This window comes from Miniopterus natalensis, chromosome 1 (genome assembly GCF_054644295.1).
Source record: "Miniopterus natalensis isolate mMinNat1 chromosome 1, mMinNat1.hap1, whole genome shotgun sequence".
NCBI lineage: Eukaryota > Metazoa > Chordata > Mammalia > Chiroptera > Miniopteridae > Miniopterus > Miniopterus natalensis.
In genome coordinates, this window is record NC_142081.1 from 20,986,887 (window position 1) to 21,006,432 (window position 19,546).

General features: G+C 38.4%; 1 protein-coding gene and 1 pseudogene across 1 annotated transcript in view; both read right to left on the minus strand.

Moving 5' to 3' along the window:
* Window positions 1-1,092: 1,092 nt before the first annotated feature.
* Window positions 1,093-19,546, minus strand: part of LIN52 (lin-52 DREAM MuvB core complex component) — an 81,668-nt gene continuing 63,214 nt past the window's right edge. Inside the window, exon 6 of the mRNA XM_016208195.2 lies at window positions 1,093-3,055. Coding sequence (XP_016063681.1) covers window positions 3,000-3,055 — 56 coding nt within the window. The 3' untranslated portion in view covers window positions 1,093-2,999. The remainder of the gene's footprint in view (window positions 3,056-19,546) is intronic.
* Window positions 8,849-9,222, minus strand: LOC107533448 (small ubiquitin-related modifier 2 pseudogene; annotated as a pseudogene).

Genomic DNA, 19,546 nt, shown 5'->3' on the forward strand with positions numbered 1-19,546 from the left:
TAGGATGGTATTCAGAGTGGAAAAGGGAAAGGAAAACAAACCTGTGGGCAAATAATAATTAGTTATTGGAAAAATAACCTCTAAATATTTAGAAAAGAATATTCACATGCTGTCCCTTTTCAGTAAGTCAGTCAGTCAGCCATGATTTCTGGATCACAGAAACCTATGGTCCATCCAGATGTTTTCTTGAAAATCAGGGACGAGCTAATGATGCTTAGCGATTTGCTTTCCTTAAAATGGTATGTTCTCTAAAAGGGCATTGATAGTTTTATCAATGGGTGACAGTGGTAGTACTGATTAATACTTCCTCTTCTCTAGCCCTTGAACAGAGTTGAAAAGGAGCTCATACTAAGGATTTTAGTAGGTGGCAGAGAAATATTTGTTTTCAATCCATATTTAACAGGGAGTGTACACATAGATAGGTTTTGAATTCCCCAGTTCAAAGAAGATATTGAAGAATCAGATGTGTAGGAGTCAGCCAAAACCTCGAGGAGCTTACAATTTAGTAGGGAAAGTGAGATATGGATTTGGATCACTTCAGTGTAAGACGGAGTGTGGTAAGTCACAGGCTGGTATACATAAAGGCTGTAGGAATGCAGGGCGCAGGATTATTTCCAGCTGGATCATCAGGGGTTTATGGGTTTGATATGTGCAAAAGGGATGTGAGACTTTCTAGGAACTCAGTGGCATGGGCAAAGGCACTCAAGTGAGGAACTGGGGATTGTTCAGATTCACTGGAACAGAGACTTCCTATGTTGGAGAGGAAGGAAACCCAAATGGAGGGTCAATTAGGATTACATGCAGAGAGTTTAAGACGCCAGGATGAGAGATCTAGACTTTATTAGTAGAAATGGGGAAGTGTTAAAGGTTTTAAAATACTACTTCAGGGAGTTGAGTGGTAATGAGCTAGGTGGCTGGTAGGACAGACTGGAAGCTGGGAGACCATGTAATAGATGACCATAAAGCCCTACATCACCCACTGTCACATGAAGAGGAAGACAGTGGATTATTTGTCATTACAGTTGCACTCTCTGATGAGATCTATGCTTTAAATATGCAACTTGGCTCTTCCAGAAAAAACTCACTCTCCTATAAAAGTGACATATTTATTATGACGACACAGAAGACTTCATATACAAAGTACAACCCTCCGACACCCTGAAATACATACATGCACACATTGTACATACATTTATATTATCAATATAAAAACACATCATTAACATTTCTGACATATAAAACCAATAAATATCTCAATTCTAAAACATCTACTTACATTAAGTGCTGGTGACTAAGACGACAGTAAAAGGAAGAGTCCAAAGCAGACTAAACCCCAGCTACATAGCTTTAGGTTACAGATGAGCCGGTTTGGGGAAGGTATCCCAATATATTCCATATATTTCTCAATTTCCCCTTCTGACATCATCAACTCTCAAAAACAGAGCAAAAAAAGTTTGATATTATGGCACTATTTTTTGTGCATACACACACTCTTTAACCACATTTAAAGATAAAGGAATGTCATTAATAAGCTTAGCCTAAAAGCACAGCCTCTGCAGCCTAACCTTCTGTATAGCACCCAAGCAAAAGGGTTTCCTTCTCATACTCATCCTTTGCACCTTGTGTTCAATTTTTCCTTCTTGCCAATAAGTAAAACTGCATGGATGGTCAAATGGCACAAATGAGAGAAAACTCCAACGTTAATTCTAGCTGGGAAACAAGCACACATGTCAGAAAGTGGTTAATGGGCCAGTTATTAAATTGAATAGTGCTGCACGCTAGCACAGACAACCAGGGCCAAAAACTTGACCAGAATTTTCCTTGTGTCCAAATACCATCAGACTACTGCCCATAGATGTTCTTTTCACAAAGTTTAGGAAACTCCATGTATCTTGGCTAGCTTATAAGACAAAATATGGAGAACATGTGTAATAACTATTACCCACAGGCTAGATTTTCAGGTTTCAACAGAGACAGATAATTGGCAGATAGCCCCATAAGAGTTATATTTAAGTCAGGAAATTCTCTTTTTCTTTCATGTGTGTTTCAGTCATATGGGTGAAATATCTGATATGTGCTGTGAGAGGGGACAAGGGGGGAAATACATTGCCACCATTCCACAGCACGCACATTCCTTTGAGGTCAATCAGAGTTTCTAGTTTTTAATCAAATGGGAACTCCTGCAGTCAATCCCTTTTTCCTATCTTCAGGCCATACTGTCTTGCTTGAATCTGTAACAGGTTAACTAGAACTCAAAAGTCCTTTCTGTCACCTTTAAATTGGTCTTGAGGTCCAAAGCAACCTTGCAGGGGCCTTTTACTGCACAAGCTAATTCCAGGAAGGACTTGATACACAGGGATTCCCTTCGCTGGAGTCAGAATGGATGGTGGGGGCTGGGAGTTAGGGAATGGAGGGCATTAGGGTATGGGACTATCATGAGAGGTATAGAATTTAAAAAGCAGGCATACATTTCTAGAAGATTCTGGTTTCTCCAGCTGGGGATTCTTGGAATCTAGCAATACACTGGAGAGTACATAGATCAATCTGCATGGTCTAGTCCAGAATCTAATTGGTCTCTGGGCTCCTCGAATCATAAATACTTCCTAAGAGATCAAGTACAACTCATGCAATCACTGTCACAACGTACTTTGCCATCACTGAATCAGATCCCAGGGCTCCTGAATCACTTCTGGAAATGAGAAAGCAGGACTTTGACCTTTAAGAATGATATGCTCTCTGGTGTTACCAACATCTGAGGTGGAGATGGTCAAAGTCTGGAAGCTGACTGAATAACTGCAGTGATCCTTGGGTAGAACAGATTCTTCTCTTGCTGCCGAATGTCCTCAGAGGCGCAGAGTGCCAGGAGCAGGGGAGAGGGTCAGCCCTGGAGGTGCGCCCTCCAGCCTCTCGCCGGGAAGCAGTGAGGTGAGCATCATCAGAGCTGCACTGGGAGCGAAGCTTGGTTCCAGCCCCCGGGGCATCCTGTCCACACACTGTGGCTACTTCTTGGGTTTCTCTAGAATGTTGAGGAACTTCCCCCTTGTCATTTCTCTGGCTGAAATCACAAAGCAAATAAACGATCAATGAAGACCTAAAATCTGAAAAAAAGATCACAGGAAGATTTCATTTAAAAATGCAGATTAATTAAATTGTATACAGGGGATCACAACAGATTCAATCACCACAGACCTCCAAAAAAGGGGGGAAAACAAACCACTATTGACAATTAAAACTTTACAAAGTTGGAGGGGGTCAATGGGGGTAAAAGGAGAACATCTGTAATACTTTCAACGATAAAGATAAATTAAAAACAACTGTACAAAGTTGTTCGGAAGTTGTTAATTGCTGTAAGGCACAGGTCAGCTGGGGAGGACATCATTCACCCTTAAAGAAATCACCAGGGAATTCCCCCCAAACCTCTCTCTCTCTCTCTCTCTCTCTCTCTCAAGAATGTAGCCTAATACTAATGTTCACTGTCTCACGGGGCTTGCTCTTGGAAGCTAAAATCCAACCAAGATTACAGTCTTCTCTGGGTTGTTGGTCTCTGGACATTTACAATCTCAAATCAAAATTAGAGACCATTTACCCCGTCCCTCAGTGGCAGCCCCTGGATACTGTAATATAACAGGGTTTATATTCCCTCAGTGCAGTTCATCTGTGGATGGAGCGATAAAGTAGGGTTTATAGAGCTTTGGTCTTCCCTCTCTTGGCATTGTCAATCCTTAGATATTTAATATAGCCAGGCAAGGTTTATGTGTCTTTCTCTGACTTTCAGCACCATCAATCTTTGAATGCTGTAGTTACAAGAGGGTTTATACAGCTACTTTCCTACATATGAGGCTCCGAAATGAAAGTAAAACATTTCTCAATTACAAGGGTCACTCCAGAAGCCCCCTTTTTAGCTCTGTCGAGTGAATCCTCAAAAATGGTACGTAGCCTAAAACCTCCTTCACCCTCAACCCCGCGATCAGCTTTTCAGATCTCTTAAATGGATTTAACAGTGCTGAAAGTTTAGGAAGGCTTGTCCTGGAGGCCAGAAGGGGCTCCCACTCTCCCCATCCCACCAAATTTCACAGTTCCTGGTTAATTTGTACAACGAAATAAAACAGTACAAACTCTGGAACCACAAGAAGGCTTTTGGTAACTGCAGTCTATATACATTCCCCATTTTTCACAAGTTCCTGAGCTCCAATAAAGAGAAAGGAAATCCCATTAACTAGGAAAGGAAGTCCCAGTGCTGGGTCTGGCTTCATGTGCCCACAACCCCTCCCTGTCTCAAATCAAACTTGGTGGATTTATACCAAACCCTATATATACAAATTTCCTATCAGATCTGCAATTACTTGTTTATATACTTGTTTTCCTCTGCTGAAGTGTAAAAACAGAGGGCAGAGGCTCTTTTATTATTCTTTATATCACCAGTACCTTGCACAGTGCCAGGCCTAGCGTCTGCTGAATAAATGTGGGCTGGATGAATGACGTACAAAAGCACCAGAACCAGATAGGGCCGCGACAAAGTTAGTTTCTTCCTTTCCACAGACAAATAGTAAGACTTGTTAGTGGCCCTTGGTGCTCCATTCTCTATATTGTGGGGTTCTTTTAAAATTTACCTTGCTTAACGAGAAAAATAATTTCCCTTGATGGAAACAATGATAGATTAATGGAGAGATCGGGGTGGGGAGTGGGAGGGGTAAGGACAAGAGCTATCTACCCAAGAGGAATTCAAACAACAGGTGTGGGCCAGGCAGGTACTTGAAGCAGCGGGGGAGGGGGCGTGTGTGCGAGACCACTCTGCCACTGCAGGATTTTCTAACCACTTTGCTGTACATCTGAAATTAATACAGAATAATACTGAATGTAAACTGCAATTGATAAATTAAAAAAAAAAAAATGCTCTTGCTCATGGGAGGCAGCGTGACTTCTTTCAGAGAACACAGGATTTGAACTCAGTTTAAGTTCCAGTTCCAGCATTTAACTGCTGGTGTGCTGGGTATGAGTCTGTTTCTTCCTCTGTAAAATGAGTAGCATATTAATGTCACCAGCCCTGCCCTCTTGGATCTTCAGCAGTGAACATGCTTGGTATAGTGGTAGCATTAATACAACATCTCTCAGAGGAGGGTAAGTAGCCTGTTGCTTCTCTTGCACTAAATATTTCCTGAGTGAACAAATGAATTAACAAGTGAAAGGGAGGCTAGCTAGCAATCTTAAAAATTCCATTCCTTGGGATCTCTTCCCTCAGCCCGATCCTATAGATATTGACTTACACTTTTGGCTCAAGTGGGTCTCATCACTTATTTCTGCTGGATGGGTTTTCTGCCTACTCTCCAGTGCTTTATTAAGGAACTAAGCACAGCATCAAATGATCCTGCAACCTGGATAGAAGCAGGTGCTCTGGAAACCAGACATGGGTAACACAAAACTCTGCTGGGTAGAACAGAGTCTTGTTCCAAAACTCCAGGCCCAGGAGCACTCTACAGATCTCACTAATTATTTCTGCCTGCTGCCCTTCAGATTCCCCAATTCTTTATTATTTTCCCCCCAAATGGGAGAATGAACAAGATTTTAAGACTTAAAATTTAAAAAGACCCAATCTATTCAAGGTATTAAAAGGATTTAAAAGAAAAAATTAAATGGATATTCCAAAGTCTCTCAGTTGCAAGCGCATCTTGAATTTAACCAACCCTTTTTAACAACCCTTTTCCCACTCAATCATTCCTCCCCCTTCAACCTAATCTAAGTACACAGAGCTGCAGGAAACCACCGTAAAAGTAGAAGTAATTCAAAAGACATCATCTTCTACATGGGAGGGGAGAAAGTTTTCCTACTCGCCAGTCCTATATAGGAGATATACGAATTTGTGACATAGCTGCTCCCTAAAAGAGGGCTGTACCCTATAAATCACAGCCTAAGCACCAGCCCCTTTTTGTGCACAGAGAAATTGCTGTGGGTCAGGGGCTGCTCCAGAGCACGTGCCCTCCTGTTCACTTGTCATCAGAGATGTTAACATCTCTGATTAATTCACATACCCCTTATTTGATTCCTCATTTCTTTATCCTTGCTCTCCTGCTCTGCTGCAGTGTGAAGATTCTTACCGACCTGATACAGTAATCACCGCCTGCTAACTGCACCCCCCTAAACCTAGTGAAATTGTTTAGTGATGCCAACCGCGCTTTTAATTTGCAAGACATCAGACACAGAGGTAATTTATACCAACATCTGTTCATTTTTGACTTCTGAAACAAACTCGCACATGCTGCTACAAAATCCCATTAGGAGTAGGGAGACAGCCTTCTGCTACAATTCTGTATTCTTCTTCTACACACGCACACACACACCCCCCTACCTTCCAATAGGGTTTTATATGTAAATGCACTTTACTAAAAAATTTTGACCAAGGATTTCAAATCTCTGTGGGGAAAAACCTTTAGAGATGTCAACAGTTTGCTTACGGAGGAGAGGAAGATATTTCTATTTCCCCGCTAGTTCCATCCCTTCTTTTTCCCAATAGTTACAGCTTGGTAGCATTCTCCAGTTAATGGCCAGGGTGAGAGTGCATGCTCCTCAGCTTGGCACTTCTAGTTCCTCCCTTCTCTCATGGTCCTTTCTTTCTATAATGCTCTAGAAGACAATCCTAGAAACAATACAACTGCTAGAGAGAGTTTTATCTAGAGTCAATAAAATTACTTAACTGTTTTCTAATTCTGGATTAATTCTCTAGGATTACAGGTTCAACAGGAGGGCAACACGCTACCACATTCTAATAACTATGCCAAGAGGGATCCACTGGTCACCAGCCACCACAGTGTGTGCTGTGCAGAAGAGAAGCATGACCTCCATGTGGTCATGATTTACGGACCCTCCTACGCAGCACAAGACCATAAACTGAGAAAGCCACAATAGAGACTGTCACCATAGGGGGAACATGTGAATTGCTGCAGAGTGTGGGAGAGGGGACCACTTGTACACATTTAAAGGCAGCAAATGGATACAGTACAATCAACTTCCAGGTTTATGCTGTTTCCATTATCCCCTTCGCAGTTTCCCTGGGACTGTCAGGTTCACGGCAGCTGTAAATACCTGGGAATACTCAGAGAGGTCAGGGCTGAAGGGAGGACTGCATCCTGCTTGCTGTGAAGGTGCTGTGTGGTTTAATATAATGTCTTCTTTAGACTCTCCAATTCCTCCATCCTACATTTAGCCTTGCCTCTGGCTCCCTTTCCACAATGACTATCCCTCCAAACTGCCTCCTCTGCAGTAAATTTTCTGGTGGCTGGTTGAAAAAGAATCAGTGGCACAGATTGATTTCTCACCGGTGAGGGGATGAGGGATTACCAGAGGCACCCTGGCTAACGAGATTGGGTGCAGAATCTCTCACGAGACCAGCCCTCTCTGCCAGGGCTTTGCACCTTTCGCCCATGACATATGGGTTTCATTACAGAAAGACTTTCCAGATTATAACTTCGAGGCAATTGCCTGATAAAATTCTGCTTGACTTTAATGTAGGGGACAATGTAAAGATTAAATAACTTTTAATGAAATGGAAGAATCTCATAATGTTTGGTTTTCAATTCCAATGCAAACTCCTTTAAATATTTCTGTGCCTCAATGTAATTAAAAACATTAGCGAGGTGGAGCAGAGTTACAATCCACTGGCTCTCTCACATCCTGAAGAGCAACAACAGGCTGTATTTGGGAGACTCTAACATGAGTGGCCAGGACACAAAGGAGACGGCATAACTGTGGAAAGAGCAGGGCTTTTAGCATTAGACAGGCTTGGACTTGAACCCCAGCTCCTACACGGACCCTGCTACTTAACAGCTCCTACACTTAACTACCACCGAGGGCAAGTCACCCAAGTCATCTTCCTAAGCTTCAGTTTCCTCATCTGTTCAAGGTGGGATTAATATAAAGGTCACACAGGCATTCAGTAAATGCGAGCTACTGTATAATCATCTCTTTCATTTCAAACAAGGAGTTTATTTAAGCAACAAGACACTGGATGGGAAAACGATCTAGGATTAATTTCTTTTACACTAATTTATCCCTCCTAAAGCCATATTGCCCTGCATGTAATAACCATGTACAAAAATGTTACAGCCTGGGGAGGGGGCAGGAGTAGAGTGGAGGGGGCCAATGGTGGGATAAAAGGGGACATCTGCAATACTTTCAACAATAAAGATAAATTTTTAAGAAGTTATAAAATTGTTCTTGGATTCACAATGATAAATAAAAAACATTAAGGAGCACTTGAGGTCTTGTTCCCTAGCATGTTGTCAATTTCGCTCAAATAAATTCTTATAAAAATTCTCCTTAAAAAAAAAAACAACATTAAAAATTCTCCAATTGAATAAGGTATGCAAGGACTTTTTGTTGTTTTTTATTAAACAGTGAGAGCAAAATAACTTACTGGAATATGAAAGGTAAGGGCCGAATGAGCATGCCACTAACAGAGAAAGGTGGTGCTTTTGCAGAACCAGTGTTTTTCCCCAGCCCATCTCCATTTGATGTCACTTAAAACATATCACTGGCTATTTAGTTTAAAAAAAAAAAAAAGGTAATATGCTTAGGCACACACACTAGTTACTTTAGGTACAATAAATAGAGAAATCCATACTGCAGTAACCAGGATGTGGTGAAACCAAATTGTGGTTTCTGTTTTTTAAATATATTTTTATTGATTTTAGAGAGAGAGGAGGGAGAGGGATAGAGAGATAGAAACATCGATGAGATAGAAACATCGATGAGAGAGAAACATCAGTTGGCTGCCTCCTGCATGCCCCATACTGGGGATCAAGTGCACAACCCAGGCATGTGCCCTCACCGGGCACTGATTCAGTGACCTCTTGGTTCATGGGTGTATGGTCAACCACTGAATCACATGCCAGTCTGTGGTTTTCTGAGAATGTCTTCTTGGTCTGGAGGAAAGTAGCAGATTCCCTTTGTAGTAGACACTTGTCTGCTGCTGGAACACCAGCTGTATCTTCAAACTCCATTACCAACTGTGCAAGTGTGTGTATTTCATTGGTTCAGTTGGCGGCCTATCAAATTGGAATCTGATCTGCCTCATTGATAAACTTTGCTATTCACAATAGGCTTCATTAGTTTGCTAAGTGGGATATGCCTCTTAAACAGCACTAGAGAACTTTCTTGCCCCACCGCCTTCAAATTAATATGACCTTTGTTCTTAGTCTCAACTCAGTCCCTGGGTTTTTCATGGACCATAACCAGCACTGGAGTCTCCTTCGCTGCTGCTTCACCAGAGGTGCCAGGTCCTCACTGAATGCGCACACAGCAGCACCAGGAGTGGCCAAAGGAGGCTGAACCACTAATTTTTTAAGAGCTCAAGTGCAAAGCAGTCGGAAACATGAATGACTTGCATCTGTAACACATAGACTCTGGAGGACCAAGCCTGCTGGAATAACGCTGGGTATTAGTTAGAGGCAGCTACCTTCCTTAACTCCACCAGCAGCTACTTCTAGCAAAAAGAGACGCACAAAATCCTAGTCAGTTTAGTACAAATCAGTCTGCTAAAAGGCAGTTTACTTAATTAGCTTCATAGAAGATATTTTGTAGAAATGATGCCATTTGTTATAATTATGATTTTGACTCTTTTACTTTTTGGTCCTTGAAACACTGAATGAATTCTAATAACTATAACAAGAGAGATCTCCTAGTCATCGGTGTGTCTGCGCAGAAAAAAAGCACGAAGGGGGTGGGTGAATAGTTAGGTTAGTCACACAGGGTGCCTGCTATGTACTAGCTATTAGGGAATATTCAAATAAATTAGAAGTGGCCTTAGAGATGGGGCTGGCTCTTCATAGGTATTTTGGTGGATTAGAGAACAAAAGGAAACCACTGTGATTTACAATGCCGATTTCTCTCTCACAGGAATGTGGAAAGTTTTCTGTTGCTCTGGCACGGAGCCAGCGTACAGCAGGGCAGTTCAGGGCAGTCTGCCAGGCTGAGATCCTTCACCGTGCTCCAGTTCAGACCTCTGCACAAAACGTACTACTCAGCGATCGATAATTCAAGTCAAGGACTAAGCACTTTTTAATGCCTCTAATATGAGAGCAGCTGGTGCTGGTGCCATTGTCAAGAGCAGAAAATGCTGCAAACTGAGCACGGTGTCACTGGATGGGAAAGGGTCTCTTGGAGCCTCATTAAGCTTGGTGGCCCTCAGAAGGTGGTGTAATTGTCATAAAGTCTACTGACCATTCTCAATCAACTCTTGTGGGAGAGCACACGCACGTGAGAATCTTTGGTAAAAATCTCACTTTTCTTTAAAATACATAAAGGTAGCATTTTGTGGTAAGCAGAATAGCTTTCAGGCTTTTGCCTAAAGTTCTTCAGGCATACATTTAAAAAAGATGAATAAAATATCTGAGAAAAGAACAGTATAGGTGCTACATCTGTGACCAAACTATCACAGACTACCAAAATCTTCATCCTCAGAATTCTCAAAAAAGCCTGTTTGGGGCACACTTTCTGGATTCCCTTTATGTTGGGTGTCTTGTCTAACAGGACTTTTTCTTCCAAAAGGGTGGGGTGGCTAAGAACAGTGCTTCCTCCAGTAAATTCAGAGAAAGACAAATTTATATCAAACATTTTTTTCTTCAATTCACAGTAAGGCCCATTACTAGAGAAAGTTTTATCCAAGAAGTAACATAAAAAAGAGAAGCCAGGACTCAGAGTGCAGGTAAACAAATTTGGACAGTTTCAATATGGAAAATAATTTTAATGGCTTTTCACACAGGGAAAAAAAAAAAAGGAGAGAAATATCTAGCCAACAGATTTATTCTCAGAATATAAAACATCAAGCAGGAACATAAAATATGGGAAGTGTCAGCCATGATGCTTGAAGATTGAAAGCAGAAGAAGAAGAATCTTAATTGTCAGGCATTTGAAAAATGGTGTATTCAGGTGAAGCCTGTGTTTCTCCATCAACTCTCCTTGCCCTGCCCTCTTTTAAGAGCAAAACAAGACTAGATTTCAAATATTCAGTCCTTCTTATCATCCTTCTCTCTACTTAAAAAACAACAACAACAACAACAACAAAACCCAAAGATTTGTGTTCAAGAAATGAGAGCTAACAACTTCTTATTTGTATTTTGTTTCCTTTTCAGAGGGCCTCACAGGTCTACTCATAGTTTCACTTGGTTCCCTTTTCAAGGGTAAACTCAACTGAATGAAAGGCAATGAGATCAAAGCAATGGATTAATACTCTTGGGGTGAGAACTTTTATTAAATACTCATAAATTTGTGTAGAACATTCATGCTTCGGGGCCTTTACTTAGTAATACATCGTGGTGAGACACTTATAGCCAAAGGCTAGTAGCTTCACCGTCTTAATTTCCTCATCCATAAAGTGAGAGCAGCAATAATAATCTATCATGTAAGGTTAAGACAGAACAACTAGTCAAAGTTACAAAAAACATTTTGCCCCAAATTAAACATTTTATCCATAGGCTAGATTCCACTCTCAGAAAAATCAGACCAAGATCACAGCACAGATAATTTCAAATGACTTGGGTATTAAGAAGTTTCCTGGTTGGCCCATCCCTACCCCAAGGCGCTGGCAGTAGCTAAAGCCTATGGGGGAGGATGGCCGTCTTCTTGACCCCCAGGGTAGGCAAAGAGTTACATCTTCACACCGAGAAGCCAATAAAAACCTCTCTTGATTGTAATTTAGATAAGAACCACTGGATTGAATAATAATGTCTGAAACTCCCCTGGCTGTTTCACCTTGAGACGTCCATCACTGGGTTAAACATGATGCTAATTGCATTTGGATTGATTAATTTCTCTCACTCCTGTCTATTCGAATAACGCTTAACAAAATAATCATAGCACCCAGAGCCAAATCTTTTCCGTCAAAGGAATGAAGCCATCAGAACAGGCAGAGATGAAAGAAATGAAGATGACCCGTAATTACTGCTACGGTGATATCATTACCATATTATACAAAATGAGTGTGTGGGGGGGAGTGGAGGGAGGAGGGACTGAGATTATTATTTTTTTTAATGGAACCCTACAATCTAAGAATACAGATTTGGCATCAAGTGGAGCACACAGAAATATAGAACTTTAAAAAAATACAAATCTTGCTCATGAAATTGCAAAATCCAGCAAACACTGAGGCCCAAGATACATCAAGTGTCTTGGGCTGTGAGCGGGTATTATTCACGCCACTATTTTTTCACTGCAATAACACTTTGTGTATGACTTGCATAGAGATTTAAGATGCTGTCTTCATACACAAGTATTCCCATAGTTACTGAAGAATTTTTCTTTCAGCCAGAGAATATCATTTTATTTTAATATTGTTAGAGGCTGCCTTGTTTGTAAAATTAGAATCTGGGTTTTAACTGCAGCCAGTTCTAGTTTAAGACACCAAAGAAAATGTCTATGAATCTTCACATATGATTGATTCATTGGACAGTAGTATGGAATTAACTCACCAGCAAGAAAAATATAATAATATTTCCCTACATTCTTGTTGTTTTATATGATCTTTTAAATACTTATGATAGAAATCTATAATCACATAGGATTTAAACCTAAGGTCTGAACCTATCACTTATTAGATGGTGATCTCAAGTAAATTATGTAGTCTTTGTGCCTCAGTTCCTTCATCTGTAAAATGGGAATTAGTACCCACCTGACTGGATTGTTGTGAGAATTAAGATAATACACTTAAGTGTTCAGTATGTGCTGGTACAAAAAATAAATTTCCCCCTAAGATTAACTGTATGGCTATTTACTGAACCTTGAAAAATGTTTTGGTTATTTTATTTACTAAAGTTAATTTAAACAGACACTTGCAAAGTACACTGCATACAGATTTTTAACAAATATTTGTGAAATAAATGAGTAAATAGGGTACTTAAAAGATGCATCATTTTAATAGGCTAGAAATATGTGGGGAATATTTTTGAATATAGAACCATCATTAAATAGAAATAAAAACTGATATTGAAATTGTTTTATTTAACTTAGACAAGAAGGTATATTTCCCTATTTTCTTACCTAATAAATATGCCCAAATAAAACAAACATATGTATTCTGAATTTGTACACATTCAGTAATAAATATGATCGGTGCTTTAAAAGAAAGAACAGAACACTGTGTTTCTACCAGGTGAAAACAAGGGTCTAAAACATTTACTCCATTAATTCAGTATTCTCTGCTTTCTTTCTGGTTAAGAGAGGCAATGCAATACAGTACAAAGAAGTTATCTTCTCTGGCTTTGGAATTAGGCAGCTCTAGATCTGATTCAAATCGCAGCCCCCCATTTCCAAGCCTCAAGACCTTGAGTAAGTAATTTACTTTCTGAGCATCAGTTTTCTCGTCTGTAACATGGGAATTATAAAATGGACTCTGCAGAGTCTTGTGAGATTAAATAAGGTAATGCATGAAAGTCCTTTATCCTGCCTCGTATACAGTAGGAAAGTCAATAAATGACAGTGTTAAACAGTTTAATCCTTCATGTCTCAGCTCAACTGTCACCTTTCCAGAGAGGCCTTCCATAACTACCCTATCTAAAGTGGGTCCTCTTTATTCTTTCACATAAACCCACTTACTTCCTTCATAGCACCAACCAATGCCTAAAATTACATTTTTACCTTTACGCTTCATGAAGTTCTGTAGAACTTCCTATTGTATCCCTAGTAAACAGGTGGTCAACTATTGAAATAATTTATTCATATATGAAGAAAGAGGAACTCTGGTTTTCAATTCTTAACCTCCATGCATAAGAAATTTTTGTTCTAGTAAAATTACATATGTATTTTACCCATTGACCCAGCTATTCCACTTCTAGGGAGCTTTCCAAAGAGACACCAGCAAAAATATCAAATTGGCTATTCACATGCCTATTCATTTCAGCACTGTTTGTAATACGTAAAGACTGGAAACAACCCAAATGTCCATCAATAGGGAGGGGATGGATATAACCTTATTACAGAATACTGTTCAGCTATAAAAAGAATGAAGATACCTATATACTTCTATGGACAGATCTCCAAAAGATAAAAGTATAAGAAGCAAGGTGCAGAAGATAACATAATATAATACCATATGTGGGAAATTAGGACAAGGGGGAAATACATATGTATATTTAATTTACTTATATTTTCAAATGGAGCAATGGAAAATAAAGTTTAGTATTAGTTTTTACTAACAAAAATGGTTACCTAGGGGAGGGAAAAGAGATGGAGTAGAAATAGAGATGGGAGTTAAACACTTGTACCTTATTTTATACATTTTATTGTGGGAGACCATATAAAAATTTTATATACTAAAAACCAAAAATCATTACATAGAAAAAAAGCAATCTCTAAAAATGGAAATAAATGGAAAATAACTTGAATCTATAAAATTTGGCATAACCACACAGTACAAAAGTTTAAATAATTTAAAAAGACGTTTAGCAAATAGCAGTCTTGTAGTTAGTTCTTTTGATGCTAGTTTTATTGTGGGTAAAAACAAATAAATAAATTTTGTTATTAGGAATCAAAAATTTTCAGCATAAGAGAAAAGAGATATCACTATAAAGTCAAATAGATTAAATACAAACTCTTCAACATCTTTGAACAAAAAGAAAACTTATTTACCAACCCTGTCCAAAGAAAAGGCCTAGAAGCAATGACAGTCCAGAAGCAATGAATACTATTAGTTCTTAGATTTCCACAAAAAGCCACCAGGGTTCCTTGGAGAAATGGGTGAGATTACAAGTCTGAAGAAGTAAATGAACCACGGATATCTTGACATGCTGAAAGAAAGGAAGTTACCAAAGAGTACTAGGCTCAGATCAAATGACACAGGAGTCAACCTGAAGGAGCATCTGTTACCTAAAGATGGAGAAGTTTTGGGTGTCAAATAATAATTTATAGTAGATTGAAATGCATCAAATATAAACATCTAAAATATTTTTTAAAAGCACTCAGTCACTTCAACTCATTTCATATTCTGAAAATTGATAAATAGAAAGAGGGAGGAATCTAGCATTTTTCCTGCCTTTCCTCTTTGGACTGTACTTCAGGGAAACCAAGTAGTTGATTTATTAGAATAATTATCATCATTATATTATGAAAAGGATCAATGGTACCAACTAAACCCACTGATCTTCACTGAAACTGTAACAAACAGAGGTCAGTCATATGCTTCCTGATGTGAAAAAATAGCAAGTACACAATATCACTTATGAAACATTCTTACCAAAAAGACTGAATTCAAACCCAATTTATTCTCTAATTCTGCCAGATTACAGGAATTTGGGGGGAAAGAGGAAGTTCTGGAATGTTACCACCAGGATAAAATCACCCAGATTTAAAATGTGGGAAATACTACAGGACAAACAACCCAGTTTCTTCAATAATTAAATAGTATGAGGGGGAAAAAACCTGGAGGAAGTAGGGAGCGTGGTTATAGAGAAAATTAGGAGATGGAAGATTCATGTCAACCAAATGCACTGTCTGGACTTTGTCTGGATTCTGATCCATACAAATCAATTGTAAAAACACAATTTTGAGCCAAACTGAACATGTACTATTAGTTGTAATTAAGGAATTATTATTTTCTTCTGTTTGTGTAATATGGTGGTTTTTTTAAAGGGCCTCCTTGGTTAGAGATACATACTGAAGTACTTATGAATGAAATGGTACTGACTTGCTTTAAAATATCCAGCCACCAACACAACCACAATAAAAGGTGTGATTTAAGGGGATGGGCATAAAACAAGAATGACAGAAAGTTGACAATTATTAAAGCTGGGGACAGGGATGTGAGGTTCATTATAGCATTCTCTGTAGTTAGTATCTGCTTGAAAAATGTCCATAATGAAAAGAAAATCTCACCAAACGTTTCTTTGGAAATATAGCTTTTTCTCATTATCACTACATAACATAATACAATGAAGAATAGGCCAGGGAACAGAGACATGGATAATTAATTCTGCAGAGGGCTTGGAAATGGATGGACAGGAAAAGCCTTAGAAAGGGGGTGACTTTTCATGTCATGAATGTTTATTTCCATCGTTAAATTCTTTGGACGAGGGACAAATTACAAAAGACCAAACAATCAAAAGCAGGTTATATATTTTTAAGACTCTACCAAATATAACTTGAGTTAAGCCTAATAATAAGGAGCTGCTGCCTTCCAACCTTTCTCTCTCTTAATTATTTAAGAAATCACACCGACAAATCTAAGAGCATGGTGTTAAATTTATCTGTAAAACAGCTATGAGGGAAGCTCCATGGCTCGACATTTTGCTTCTAGAAAATTTTCTTGGAGGTGGAGAGAATGCGTCCTTGGCTATTCATTTTTGACTCTTCTCACAAAAAGCTTTAGAGGTCAGTAGCAAGACTAACTTTAAGGTCTAGGACAATCCAACAGCTAACAAGTTATAAAAAGGAACAGCTTAATCTAAACTTTCACTAGTCCAGCAAAATTTCAACTAGTTTGCCCTTACGCTTTCAACTGTGTATATAAATGATGACCTCATTAATCCCACTTCACTTTGATCACTCTTTTCCTTCATAGATGCTGATTTATTCAATTTAAAACAAATTACTTGTTCTAGCTGATAATTTGATTTTTAATTGTTTGCACTGTGGTTTCATGTATGTATGGTTCGTGTTCTCAACCTGACCAGACTATAATTCATAAATGGAAGAGACTAAAGATAATTTCCTTTGCGAACTTGGAAAAAGTGTATAATATATAGTAGCTGTCCAGTAAGCCTTAATTTAAAAAGTATTTTTCCTCTAAAATCATGTAGTAGTACAAAGGTACAACAATTACTGTCTACACTTGACTATGAATTTCTTTTAAAAGCACATCACAATCGGGCAGACTATGATGTGTCTACTTGGGAAGTCGTATGCTAGTGGTTATATTCCTTGTGATTAGAAATACCAGCTAGTTAGCCTTCTGTTTCTTCAGACTAGCCAATTTTGATGTTTCTGAATGATCTTATTTACAACATTCAAGAACCATTAATTTGAAATAATTAGAACACAAAAAAATCCTCAGCCAGAAAATTATATATACTGTTTATAATAGTCTGCATCACTGAAACTCCAGAGCTTAACCTGTACATAGTTAACATACAATAAACATGTACTGAATGAAAAAACATTTGTTCGTTGACAGTATCAGCCATCATTTAGGATCTTAAAAACAACTGATGGGTAATCAATATGGCTAAATATAACACGGGAAAATATGGTTAATTAGATGCTATATAAACACTAACTATAATGCTTAATAATTAATCTTAAAATACCTTTTTCATTAATTTCATTTGCATTCAAACCAATATAGAAGTACAAGTGAGCCTGGCCAGGCGTGGCTCAGTGGTTGAGCGTCAACCTAGGATCCAGGGGATCGGGGTTCGATTCCTGGTCAGGGCACATGCCCGGGTTGTGGGCTAGATCAATGACTCTCTCATCATTGATGTTTCTATCTCTCTCTCTCTCTCCCTCTCTTTTCCTCTCTCTGAAATCAATAAAGATACATTTTTAAAAAAAAGAAAAAAAGAAGTACAAGTGAAAGAAGCACTTTATAAATGTCAGATTATTGGCCTCAAAAACCAGAAGGTAAGAGCTCTAACCTAGTTTCATCAGCTAGTCAACAAGTCCTTGCTGTGTGCACATTACATACTCTTATAATTGCAGATAATAAGACACCAAGAGAGATGAACCAATCATCCTTAGAAAACCCCTCCTCTCCTTTGGGCGCTAAAGTTTGCTCATCAGCAGCTCAACTGTGCTGTGTAGATATCTGTAGAGAGCTTTGCAATTATGAAGTACTATTTTTCTCCAAGACCTTAGAGAGAGGGCCTGGTAGAGGGATCAGGAACAGATCCTATTTCAAAACACTGGAGGTCTTACGGGTGGGTTAGAATATAACCTACATCAGTGGTTCTCAAAGTGTGATTCCTGGACCAACAGCATCATCATCACTTTGGGAACATGTTAGACATACAAATTCTCAGGCTCCCACCCCAGAGCTACTGAATCAGAAACTCTAGAGGTTGGGCCCAAGAATCCATGTTTTAACAAGCCCTTCAGGTGATTATGATGCATGCTAAAGTTTGAGAACCACTAACCTATATTATCCAGACTCTAATTTTATCTCCAGTTCTCTGTAGTTCTAAGTCATTACTAAAAGAGGCAGGGTTTTGTTTTATTAAAGTTATGATCACAAAGCATATTTCTTACCATAAAGCTAAAAGTAGAGGAGAGACTATTTTTTGGGAAATATGAGTAACAAAGGGAGAAATGAAAACATTCAACCAAAGGATTAGAATTTTTACCAAAACTTATGTACCCCTATTGTCATGCATTGTTCTTAGTGTTAAGCTTAGAATACAACCCTCAATCTTGAGAATCTTAGCAGAAGACAGACTGGAAAATAAATAATTACCAAACAATATCACCAAAGCTATAAGAGAAGTTTATCACACATTATGAGGACAGAAATGGGTTAGATGGGTACGAAAAGCTTTAGAAAAGGGGTGGTAATTGAACCAAGCTTTTAGGGATGTGCTATCTAGGAACACTCAGGCAAACTAATGATAGCTACTTTTTAAAAGCTTTCTACTAGGCCACTGGTGTAAAATGCAAATGATCATTATGAAGTATACCTTAAAATAAACCCAAAGTACCCACTTAATTCCCAGCACTGTTTGGGATTTCTTGTGGATACCAAAGCAGTACTATATAAGACACGGCCCCACTTTTAAGAAATTAAAACACAAATAAATTAAGCTAATTATAACTATTCATCATATTTTGTTAGGCAAAAAGCTGTGACAGTCAATTAAGTCAAGTGACTTGCTACTAAGTCTATTTTCCTCTCAAGACTGCAGTTTTCATAAGATTTACAAAAAAATTGGGGACATCTACCATACTTTTATGTTAAAAGCTTTATTTAAATGCTTTTATTTTTTTATTTGGAATAAATAAATGATTTATAAAGTCCTGGCTAGAGCATTTTTAACTCTTAATGAGTTAAAAATCCTTGTGTTTGTAAGATCAACCTGACTTAATTCCATGAAATAACCAAATCTTTAACCAGTTTTTTTCTCTATATTCATGCTGATTGCAATAAACCAGCATTCCTGTAACCAAACATACTTGACTAAATCTCATTTTTTTTAAAGGTAGGCTATAAAAGCTAGTTTTCATAATTTGCTAAAAAGCTTATTTTGATTACTTATTTAACTCTGATTTGATTAAAGGGTCCTATTTTCTAATCAACAGCCCCCCAAATCCAGAGTTGAGTCAAAGGCTAGAAAACAATGTAAATAACACACTTAAGTTCAGCCTGAGCCACTGGGTCCACTCACTTCACTTGTACAATCAATGATGTGTCTTTGAGGTGAACGTTAATACAGAAATTAATTTCTATATTCCAGAAGCTGTTCAGCATTCCAAGTATATAGATTCTTTCAGTTTCATTCTAAGCAAAAAAAAAAAAAAAAAAGAAAAACAACAAAACAAACAAAAATATATGACTGAGATTAAAAATAACAAAACAGAA